At 30.1% G+C, this 12,270-nt stretch overlaps 1 protein-coding gene across 1 annotated transcript; it reads right to left on the bottom strand.

Annotated features, from left to right (window-relative positions):
- Positions 1 to 6,448: 6,448 nt before the first annotated feature.
- Positions 6,449 to 8,992, bottom strand: LOC102600299 (probable indole-3-acetic acid-amido synthetase GH3.1). The gene is made up of 3 exons (XM_006339776.2): positions 8,614 to 8,992; positions 8,330 to 8,431; positions 6,449 to 8,061 (listed from the first exon to the last, which is right to left on the bottom strand). The coding sequence occupies exons 1-3, from the start codon at positions 8,931 to 8,933 to the stop codon at positions 6,684 to 6,686; spliced, it is 1,800 nt and encodes a 599-aa protein (XP_006339838.1). The 5' UTR covers positions 8,934 to 8,992; the 3' UTR covers positions 6,449 to 6,683.
- Positions 8,993 to 12,270: the final 3,278 nt, after the last annotated feature.

A 12,270-nucleotide genomic window follows, 5' to 3' on the forward strand; every position in this document is an offset into this window, starting at 1 on the left:
GTTTATCAGGGTAAGATCATACACAATCCTTAAGAAAAAATTAATATAATGTGCAATTTTGACTAATATAACCCTACTATCAATCATTATTAAAATGGTTTGTACTTTTTGTAAAACCGTAAAAATAAATTTTTTTTCTACATTAAAGTAGTCTTGTAACTTTAAAATGACTACTTTTTGAAACTAGTAGTTAGATATAATTATTAAGGGCAGAATTGGAAAAAAGTGACTAATTGTTTCTTGATTGTTTAAATTGACAATTAATTTTGAACAACTATTTTTAGTATATCTGACAAATAATAGTGGACGGAGGGATTATGTGAGATATCACATATTTTGAAAATAGATGAAGTAATTATTAGTTTTCACCTTTATCCGTAGTCAATTAATTTGGAAAGATTAATGTAGTGAAATTAGGATGATTTATTAAAATTATTTTTATTTATAAATATTTTCTTTAAGAACATGGAAAAAAAGAATAAGGCAAAATAACTAAAATACTCCCTCCATACCAGTTATATCATATTAATTGTCTTTCTTACTATAAATAATTACTGCAATTTACTTGTTAATTTCCAACATCAAAATATATATATTTTTAATTTCACCCTTATAATTAACTCTTTTTTAAAAAGTGTAAATAAATTTGTAAAATTTAAAAGAAAATATTAAGGAGTTAATTGGCAAGATTATCAATTAAAATTATGATTTTTAAGAGTGTGTAAGGAAATTTTTTTAATTAAAATATGAAAAGAGATATTTGTTCTAGTTGCTTATCCACTAGTCAACAAATTAAAAGCGACATATTTAAATGGATGGGTAAGAGCGTACGTGCCACCCCCTATCATTGACTTCAATTGTGCCTAAAGGTATTAAAATTGTTTTAAAGATTAATTTAAGTTTTTCCCTTTTTTTAATGTCATTTGACATATTGCAATTTGCAATTTTCGCTAACATTACAAAGATATTATATTTTCATTTGAGACGACATTCGTTAATAAGTCAACGACTCAAACTTAGATGCTTGTGGTTTGTGGGAGTTACGTTGCTAAAGAATTTTTTTAGTGTCTGATATAGTCAATTTGATCGAATAATTTTTTACGAGTTATTTTAAGTTAGTAATTTAAAATATTTAATTTAAAAAATTAATCAAATTGACTATATCAGACATGGTAAGTATTTTGCATAGAGGGTGTACATTTTGCAATTTTATGGTTCTTATTGTAACGATTCTTTTAATTGCAATTAAAATTAAATTTACTACTTGACCAAAATTTTGATCACCAAATCTTGCTACAGTTATCTGTGACAAAACACGCCAGCAAACTTCATTTGTGTCAAGATTCGAAAACAATATAACGCTCCTTATTTATTTCTAAATGAAAAAACTTGCTTTAACCAAAGTCAAACGAAGCGTCTAAATAAAGTGATTTTTTTATTGGATTAATAAATGACATTTTAACTTGATTAACATAAATACCAGCCTCTTTGATATATTTTTTTGGAAAAATAAATAAATACACAACTTAAGATATCATATTCTCTAAAATTTCCTACCATTTAAAAAAATTACAAAAATCCCTTTTGGATACATCTCTATCTCCTCTCGGATACAACCATATCCCTCCCATTAAGTAATGTATCATTTGCAATGTACCAGACTACCAAGGAATGTACACGAGAGCAATGAAAATCCGAGATTTTTGTAATCAGAAAAACTTCTAAAATAAGATGTAATTAGCCCCGAAGTTTATTAAATTTCTGGAAGTTAAAGTAATACTTTCATAGTTAGGACTTTGAAGTAGATGCCATATGGCCCATACAAGTTGACAGCCCATTAGTCATCATCTTTCAAAATTATAGGGTCAGAGCCTCGGCCAACTATGAATGGATGCTCTTGGTGTCAATTGGGCCTGTAATTATGAACTTTATTTCTACTTCTAAGCCTATCTCTATGGAGTATAAAAAGAGAGAGAAGAGCAAATGTTTGCTCGTGCCAAAGTTTGTGTCCTATTAATTAGTTGAATATAATTAGCGCGATCGTTTATTTTTATATGTTCACTATATTAAAATACATTTACTTTGGTTTGCTCATGTCTAAGTTTGTGTCGTATTAATTAGTTGAATATAATTAGCGTGACCGTTTATTTTTATATGTTCACTATATTAAAAATATGTATTTACTTTTATTTACTCAGATCATAAAGTCAAGAATTAATTCATCAAAGATTAGTATTGAGTGAGTGCAGGTTGTTTTCTAGGAGTGTCTTGTACAAAGTATTCAATTATCCTTTGAAAATGGAGTTAATATCTCAAAAGATCACTCAACTTTAAGAATTTATCTAGCAAAGTGACTAAACTTAATTTTGTATCAATAAAATCACTCAACTTAAACCTTTGTATCAATAAAATCACTCAACTTAGGCATTTATATCAATAAAATCACTCAATCAAATTTATCATTAAAAAAACAAAATATTTTTTTTTAAATATCTGATCACAATTACAATAATAAATAAATAGCTTAAAATTACTACTTTATTATATATTATAAAATAAAAGAATAAACGATAATTTTATTTGGTAGATTACTACTGCTTCATTGCGATGTCGACTGTCAAACTTGCTCTAGTAGTTTAATCAATTTCGATAATTTATTAATTTCATTTGATTAATTACTATTGCTTCATTTGACGGTAACCACACTTGTTGTGATGGTTAATCAATTTCTTGTTTGTGTGAATCTCTTTTTTCATTTAAAAATAAAATAAAATAAAAGTGAGGTTTCATGTATCATGATGCTAGTTTGGAGAATATTTGGCATTGTTTATATGATCTTCTATATATATCTTATATGTTTAACGAAAAATATTCATACGAAATACGGCATAAAAAGTTATAATTTATAACCTCGAAAATATAATTAATTAACTCGAGACTCGTGTTCAAATGTAACAGTTACATATCAGTCAATCTTAATAAGTGTTAACTAGCTTACCAAAAAAAAAGTGTTAACTAACTATTTTTTACCCAATTATCAAATCAATGTTTATAAAAAATTATGTACTATTATCTAATAAATAACGTGATTATGTAAATAATTTGTATAAATATAAGCCCTATCACGTTTTAAGGAAGATTCATGAACGGTAGACTAATGTACCAAATTGGTAAAGGTGTAAATCGCCTATATTATGCATTGCATCTATAGGAACTAGTTTTTTGACACGTGCATTGCACGTGACTATTAATTCAGAAAATATATGTTATAGTAAATAACATTGCTTATATAAGCGTAGACTTGAATAATAAGTTTTGCATAAAATAATATTGCAGATTCTTTTGTGAATGGTCAATGTCGATCATCATTTATATTTCTTATTCATGTGGATCTATGAAGATAGTCAATGAAATTTTTTATTAGTTAATGCAATAATGCTTATATTTATTTCAATTTGATAAGGTTCAATCATGTTATTAGTCGTATCTTTGTAATATAACCTTATAGACGATAGTTTTGTGTATTTTTCTTGTCATCCAACCAGATGTGCTTTGAACGTGTATTCCATGTTAAACAGTTTAGATGTCATATGAATATGTGAAGAGAACAACTACATATTATTTTTTAGAACTAATTTTTATATTAATTTTTATTTTATAAGTTATAACATAATAGATGACGTTCTTGTTGTTGACTCTCATATTTGACTTCTCCATTGACTGTTACATAAATCAAAGATAGTTATCAGACTGTCAATAGATAACTGAGAAAGGTTTCTTTTTTTTTTTTACCGGTAAAACTAAAACTTAAAATTTAAAAATATATTCTATATGTGAAATCATATATATATAATCACCTGTTTATCTTACCCACAACAAAGATATAGTTCATATACTTGTGAATGATTTTCAATTTATTCAACCACACATGATTCGTCAAGGAAAAATAACAACATCGTGTTATCACATATATAGGAGCGGTATAATATTATGAAAAATTATTGGTCAAAAGTTAATGTAAGAAAAGATAAAAGATAGAAATAATTAATGTAATAACTATGATAATTCATAATATTATAACTAAAGAATGTTAAAGTTTGTGAATAACGTTTGCAATAATTAGTAATAACTAATAGAATTTGTAATGTTATAACTAAAGAATTAATGTGCAATAGTTGTATTTCGAAAAAAAATTATACTTACATAAATAAATAGGACTTTGAATTAATGTTACTTTTTTTTTGTAGTTATTAGATTTTAATTTAGTGTATGGACCAAATGAAAATATTTATTCTATATTACTGAATATTTTTTTTTCCGTAAATGATACATTTTAAATAATTCATATATATTCACATATTTTCACATTTGTTGTGAGTTTTTTTTTTTAAAACGAACTCGGAACAATTTAAAATAATATATTTTGAAGTTAGAAGATCTTGTTAACTTGATAATACATTCGTGACATATATAATACTTTAATTTAAATAAAATATATATGACGTTATTACAAGACATATGAGCTTTTCTTCGTCTAAAATACTGAAATATTAAGAAATAGTAAATAAGTAAAACAAAAGGGCAATGTTTATATAGTAATAACTATTTAGAAGCAAACTTCCTAACATTCTGAATCACATAAGTAACATTGATAAATAAAGTCATTTTTTTTTATCTTGAACATCAAAAAAATAAATTGTGACAATTCTCTAGGCCTTGAGAAGTTTAATAATTTTGGAAAAAGATGTTCAGAAGCATATATTTATATCACAAGATAAATTGTTAACAAAAATAAATAAATTTAGACTACATTATATTAACTTCATATATTGGAACATTACATACTAATGTATATATTAAGCAAAAAAGTAATTATTATGTCATCAAAATTATTTACCTCAAGTACTCGAGGTTATGGAATATACCATCTTAGGATAGAACGATTTACTTCATCAGAATAGTGGTACCTCATATTGCTAAACTTTGAACTCACTCAACGATAATCAATCACACGAAATATTTTAAAATGCAAGAAGAAGAAGAGTAGAAGATTAAAAAAAATTGTGGTGGAAAATGAGAGGAAGCCCCTCTATTTATAGTCAACAAAGGGTAGTATGAATAAAAAAAATTGTGGTGGAAAATGAGAGGAAGCCCCTCTATTTATAGTCAACAAAGGGCAGTATGAACAAGTGTTTTTTGTGTCTTATCTGAAAAGTCATGACCTTTCCGAGAAATCACGACCCTTTGAAAAAGTCACAACTTATTGAAAAAGTCACAACTCTTTGAAAAAGTCACAACTCATCAAAAACTCACAATCCTTCGAAAAAAGTCACAACTCATCGGAGAAGTCACAACTCATCGAAAAAGTCACAACCTAAGTTAGGGATATTATAGTAATTTAACATTCAAGTTAGGAGTTCATATTTTTAAGGTAATATAGATTAAATACACTTTATGACGCAATTTCAAATAACTTAATGATTATATTTGGTAGAATCAGAAATAAAACAAACACAATATATGCAAAGACACTTCAAAAAGTCAAAAATTATTGAATGCTTAAAGTAGTAAAATCAACATGTTGAGCAAAACGACCATTCTCAGATCTCTAACTTCTTAATTGACTAATAATTTAAGATATTATTATTACTCACAGCCATCTCTTTTTGACTGAATTTCATCCACTGTAAAGTTTGAACAGAAGACACAAAGAAGGAAAAAAAGAAGGGAAATGGAACAAGAGAAAAAAAGATGCACAAAAAGTTAATTCTCCTCCCTCCGTTGCAATGTATGTGAAAAGATTTTATTTGATATAAAATTTAAGAAATAAAGATTTTTTTTAAAAAATATTTATGTTCTAAGACAAATATTTATATATTTATATTTAATTATTTTAAATTATAAAAACGTCACATTTTTTAAAACAGAAATATAACACATAAATTGAAACATACTACAATAATAGAGTAGTAAGTAATTAATGATGAATTTCAAATTATGTAGTTACTACATGTTGCTGATGTTATGCTTGCAGTTGCCAGCCTTAAAAAAAATGTATTGGTACAAGCAGAGACATCCATAAACTAAAAGTTCCATGATGTACTGCCAAAGCCTGTTAGAATATTTGTTACCTAACATGATTCAAGTATCAATTAAATTAATTAATCTTCACTAGCCTCCATTCTAATTTAAGAAGAAGTAATCCCAATCTGGACTGACAATTTGCAAATTAAAGACTAGCAAAGTTTGTTAATTTTTTTCTTTTTGGTCAGAAAAAGGGATTTTTTTTTTTTTAATTTTAAAGAAAGAAGCGGAAGAGAATATACACCAGGTGCAATAAAATCCATGCACGCAAAGACCTGCTGCCTATTGGTAAGCCATAAGTTTTTAAAATAAAAAAAAGAAAAGCATAATCAGGATTCAAATCAAAACAAGCAAAACATCCATATATAACATAATTAATTACATATAGTACTAATTAACGACTCTTTACATCAGCAAAGACCATAATCAACTTTAAACAATATTCAACATCCAACAACAGATCAGATACAAAAAAAAAAGAAGCAAATTAAAGTGATCAGACAGAGACGAAGAATTATAGTACTAATTCTTTTTTTTTCTTTGGTCCACTGTCTGAACATTATTTATTTCCCACACTAACAACACTACTTGACTTGTCTTCAACGTCGTCGTTCTGGGGTCCAGTGAGGAGTTTTTGGACTAAAATTCACAGAAATCACCCTGGAGTCCAAAAGTTCCACAATAGGAGTAAAATTAACACACCTTGGTGCCTTATACTGATTAATCGATGCACCTCTCGAAATTGCATAATCCATAAGTTCTTCAAATGTTCCGTTTTTCACAACTCTAATCTCCAGTGGCCCGATTGAATTATCCGCGACGCGACACTGCCTGTACACCGAGTTCAACGATTCTTCCATCGCAAGGCAGCACTGGCTCAACACGTCATCACTCGGCGGGTTAGACGGGTCCTTAACAAGTAACTCCCAGTAAATAACGTAATGCCCCGGAATTGTTTTAGTATCCGCAAAACTCGTGTACTCAACCAAAGTAGTATCATACGGGCGCAAAAGTGCGGTCGCATTTTCAATCGCGGTCTGTAATTCGGACTCATCGGTTTTATCAGAATCAATACTCAACAGCACGTTTTTTCGCCTTACGAATTTGAACTGAGGGGCCAAGTTGTGGAACCCGGTGACCTGGAGTATGTCACCAACTCGGTAACGGCATAGTCCGGCGTAAGTTGTGATCACGAGCTCGTATTCTTTTCCGATTTCCACGTCAGCAAGGTCTACTAGATGTGGGGGTGAGTCACGAGAGATTTGAACCGGGTTGACCGAGTCATGAGGGATGAATTCAAAGTAACCCATATTTGGCATGATGGTGTAACAAACTTCAGAAGGCTTACACATTGGATTTAAATTGAGTCCAAAATAACATTCGGATGATGCATACATTGTACACACCTTTGGTAGACCCCCACTATAATAATCTAAAGTAGGGATATATTGAGCCATTGCACCTGTGACTATCACATCAAGGTACTTTGTGTTTGGCCAAATTCTAGTAATGATTCCTTCCCAATTTTCGCCTTCACATTCCTTAGAAACAAACTCAGCAAGCTGGGGATTTGGTTTGAGTATTTCGGAAATGCAATTTCGGATAGACGGGTCTGAAACTCTAGGGTTTAGAGTTCCAGACGCGATATCCTGAGACAATTGTTTCCAATTGAGTTGAAGAAAACGGATGGCACGGAGTAAGCCAGAGGCAAAAACAGCGCCAACTCGGAGGACTTCTTCTCTCATGAGAAGGCCACAAAGCATTTGGGAATACATGCTTTGGAAAGAATCGACACAGAGAATGGTCTCGTTGGGGCTTGTATACACATTGTATGGATCGTATGGCCTTGTCTTGAATTGTTCACTTTTGTAGTAACTTGTTAGGACTGGACGTGCAACAAGGCCACTAGGCGTCTTGGTTTCTGCCTTGATAAACAGAAAGTACAATCCCTTCCCCTTGTCTAGACCAGGCACATACCTGTTTAAAAGTCCATGAAAAACCCAAAATCAGTTTTCTAGTTACAACTTTTTCAGTACTTTTCGCCATAAGGCTAATGTTAATTTCAGAAAGAAAAAAAGTTGCTTTAAAAGGTGTTATTTAAGTAAGACTGGTTAGTTAGTTTACAAAATGTTTCTACATCGAATTTAGTCTGTATTATACTAGACCAAATTCGATATATGAAACATTAATAAATTAAAGATTCATGCATGTTATAGTATACTAACCCTAGGGGAAAATCACTTACAGATTCATCACGGGCTGTAGAAGGTTGTACAGTTTCTGTCTGCGTTCTAGCTCATCCGCAACTGTGGGCATCAGTTTTCTCTCTCCGGCAGACGTCCCCGAACTATATATAATCAAAACAGTATTTCATCAATACAATATTATACTTTGTACTAATTAGTACTCCTAGTAACTTAGAAACTACTGTAGTAATAATTACCTACTTCAGATTAAAAGAATGTAAAGCATATTTTTACAGCTAATTATAACAAGCTGTTATATGCAAGATAAATTGTGAAATCGTACCTGGTAAGGAATTCGGAGATAGGGTGAGATGAGAAAATTGGAGAACGATCACCATTAGCAATACGATCAATATCAGGTTTAAGATCCTCGTATGTGACAACGGGGACCTTAGACTTGAAAGTTTCACGGTCAATAGCACCACTAATGTTGAATCTCTGGAGGTACTCAGTATTGGCATTTCGGGTTAGTATTTCAGCCAATACTCTCACTTGTTCTGGATCAATATTTTTAGTCATGTCATCTATAAACTGAAGGACCTTGGCATCTTTTTCACATGCCGGAGGACCAAGAGGAGATGAAAGACCAGAAACAATAGCCATAATTAAAATATAAAGCAAGTAGAATAACTCTCAAAAGTTTGTTGATTATTTCAATTGTGTGGTTTGGTTGCTGAAGAAGGGAACCTATTTATAGTAAAAGGAAGGTTTTAATCTTCCATGTTTACCACGTCACTTTCCACGTAAGCATATACACATGGAAACCATAGTAATAAAAATATTTGGTAATTTTAGGCATGGACTTGAACGAAGCATTGCCGTGCATCGACTTTGTAATATTTTTTGTCGGGTTTACGGTCGACGGAGAGGAAACATGTGGACCCCATAAAACGTCATTTGTCTGCTCAAGTCAGAACCTTTGGGGCCCATTATGTTTGACAGGTCAGCAAAGTCCAGCTAGGGCTTTTTTGTCCTTTCTTGTGAGTTTGTTCGGTCACGGACAAATATTAGGCTGCCGGCGAAGGGGTAAATTTCACTGTTTAACTGAAATTAAAGAAAGCCTATTTCTTAGGAGCAAATATTAATTAAGTCATTAGCACTTAATTAACTGTTAAATTGTTTATCGATTGTCAGGAGATTAAAGAAATTGATGAGGTTATCATGATAATATAATATGTAAAGATAATTAATGAGTGCGCCAAAAAATATATTTGTGCAGCAATCACATGAACATCCTCGGGGTTATCACTAGAATTCTTGCATTGTTCTTTTGTTAATTGTCTACTAGTAGCCTTCTACCAGGATGCCCCTGCCATAGTTTTCATCGCCTTGTCAATTCCTTGTCTGCTAAGAATGACAAAATCACTCCATAATCATGATCCGTTAACTCGTTAAAATTTCAGTGATTAATGACTTACTTATTTATTACGTAATTCAATTCATGTCGATTCGTTTGATTAAAATTATTTAAATATTCAATTGATATACAATCAAGACTGACTCATTACAAATTTTATCTTATTATTTTGAAAAGATATTTTCTATTTGATATATTATATATGGTCATAACACAAAGGAAAAAAATGATTATTAGATACTCAAACAAAGTATTTTAAACTAATTGAGCGGATTAAATTACGATGTGATTTTTACCCATTTCAGTGTAAGTAACTTTTGGATGGATGGATGGATGCCTTATTTATTTATTTATTAACTCAATCTATTTTGACATGTTGAGTTTCGATTCAACACACTCATTTGATACTCTAAGCTATATCTACAATGTTCTTTATTTATTTATTTTCTCGTCGTATTGCTGATTTAATTACTAAAATTTATTTAGTTTTACAATATGATTTGCTGGCTACGTTGAACTTTTTCATATTCTAACGTAGGTTGTGTTTCATATTTCAATTCCTACCATCAGTTGCGGCGATTTTAACATGGTTCATGAAATAATTTCTGATACCTAACCCGCTAACCCATTTGGTGAGTTTTTTATGTTCCACAGTTGAAGTGAAAGGTTTAGTAATGTAGCAATAATTTTCTCTTTCCCCACTCCCAAAGTAATGATAAAAAAATATTCCATTTTTATTACTCCATAGTATAGCACTAATTTCACTTTATGCGTCTTATAATTCTTTTTCATTCTTTTACATAATCGATAGTGTGCGACTTGAATCTATGTTGTTGAAGATGAGTGATTTTTTTTTATATATGAATTTGAGCAATTCTCCGATCACAAGTTAGTTTTTGACGTTAAGTTAGGTTTTAGATTCACTACTTTACGTAGTATCATACACTAATTCTAATTATTGTGTATGTATATTAGCCTCACGTATTAAATTGTCCATGCACTAGACGTCCAGTTGAAGTGTCCCGAATAAAATAAAAAAAAGGATGAGTTGTTGGTCTCCTTATATAGACTTATGAGAATTTTCCCCAACTTTTAGAGTTGAGTTAGATCCAAAATCCATTTTTTTGTCAAGATCATTTCTAGAAAACAAATTGTTTTAAGCATAAACCAAAATTCTTAGACATCAAGAGAGAACCCATACAAATATATTAGTAAAAGAATGCAATATAAAGAATCAGTTTGTTTTCAGATAAGAACAAATCAGGTAGGGGATGATCACACATTTTTTCAAATCGGGCAGTTAACCTTTTTTTCAATCTTTTTCTTTTTGTGTGTGTGCGCGCGTGCGAATATATCATGTTTCTCAGTGTTTATGTTACACGATTTTGGTAGAATCCTTTCTACTCACGATATTAATAATTAAAGTGTGTATTTCGTACCGTGAAATCAAGTCCAGTTTAGGATTTATGGGCGCAATTCAATCAAGAGTTTAAATTATATACGTTATTGTCAATATAAGGTTATTGTTATGTTGAGCTATTGAATATTTAACGTTATAAATCCTATATTTTGAGAGACTAACATATAAATATTTATTGAGTAATCTGATAATGTTTATGAAAAAACTGTTGGTGTATATAATTTAAATACGTCAATTATTGGTGGTAAAGGCAAACTCGTCTTTCTTACTGTTTCGAACGGTCAAATCAACATAAAGATGAGTATCTTGTGTGTGTTAAGAATTTCTGAAATGGGAGAAACCAACTTTATGAATAATGTTTATGTTTCTTCAGTTATAGTTTTGTATCGTGGTGGCCACTAAGACTAAATGGACCTTGGCTTTGCAAATTGCAATTATAAATCTCATGATAATGAGGGAACAATTGATGATGAAAACACAGTACGGTGGACCTAAAATCTTGTACTTTTCATGTCCTTTTGCCTGCCCTCATATAAACAATTGTAATTTTGTTAATTGAATTTTTAACTAATTAACTCAACGTTATTAGGATTCTTTACAAGTGTAGCTAATGTAAAACCCGATTGGTTTTTTTCATTTTACATGTTGGGTTGCATATATTTAACATGGTTGTTCGTTTTATATTTTTTAGAAATATAATTTTTGAGTGGAAGGTCTATCGAAAACGATCAATGTACCTTCGAAAATAGAGATAAGATTGTGTATACTTCACCCTATTCAGACTTCACGTGGTGTGTAATTTCACCGAGTAAGTTATTGTTGTATTAGTGACATGATCTTGAGGGAAACAGTAAGTCAATTATGGTTTCTACTTTCTAGCTATCTATATTTAATGAATTAAGTTTGCTTTTCAATGTTATCCTTAATTGTTTGATTGTCTAGGCATGGAACAATGTATTAGAAAATTTGATTTGTGGATAAAATAGAATTAAATATATTTGCAGCCTTATCTAGCTAGTTAATTAATAAGGTAGATGATTTAATATGCTTTGTAATTACAAAAAATTATATTCAAATACCATTATACAAATATAGTAGTGAATAATTGAATATATTACTTTTATCTGATAATAAGAAATCATAAGATTCGTATAATATTTCTA

Source organism: Solanum tuberosum, unplaced genomic scaffold, assembly GCF_000226075.1.
Source record: "Solanum tuberosum cultivar DM 1-3 516 R44 unplaced genomic scaffold, SolTub_3.0 scf00012, whole genome shotgun sequence".
Lineage (NCBI taxonomy): Eukaryota > Viridiplantae > Streptophyta > Magnoliopsida > Solanales > Solanaceae > Solanum > Solanum tuberosum.

What these genes read in the sequence shown, in the direction of transcription:
- LOC102600299 (XM_006339776.2), bottom strand. Translation starts at nt 8,933, where the DNA reads ATGGCTATTGTTTCTGGTCTTTCATCTCCTCTTGGTCCTCCGGCATGT. An exon ending in ATCTCCGAATTCCTTACCAG is followed by an intron (nt 8,432 to 8,613) that starts GTACGATTTCAC and finishes GATTATATATAG; the next exon opens with TTCGGGGACGTCTGCCGGAG. An exon ending in CTACAGCCCGTGATGAATCT is followed by an intron (nt 8,062 to 8,329) that starts GTAAGTGATTTT and finishes ACTTTTAAACAG; the next exon opens with GTATGTGCCTGGTCTAGACA.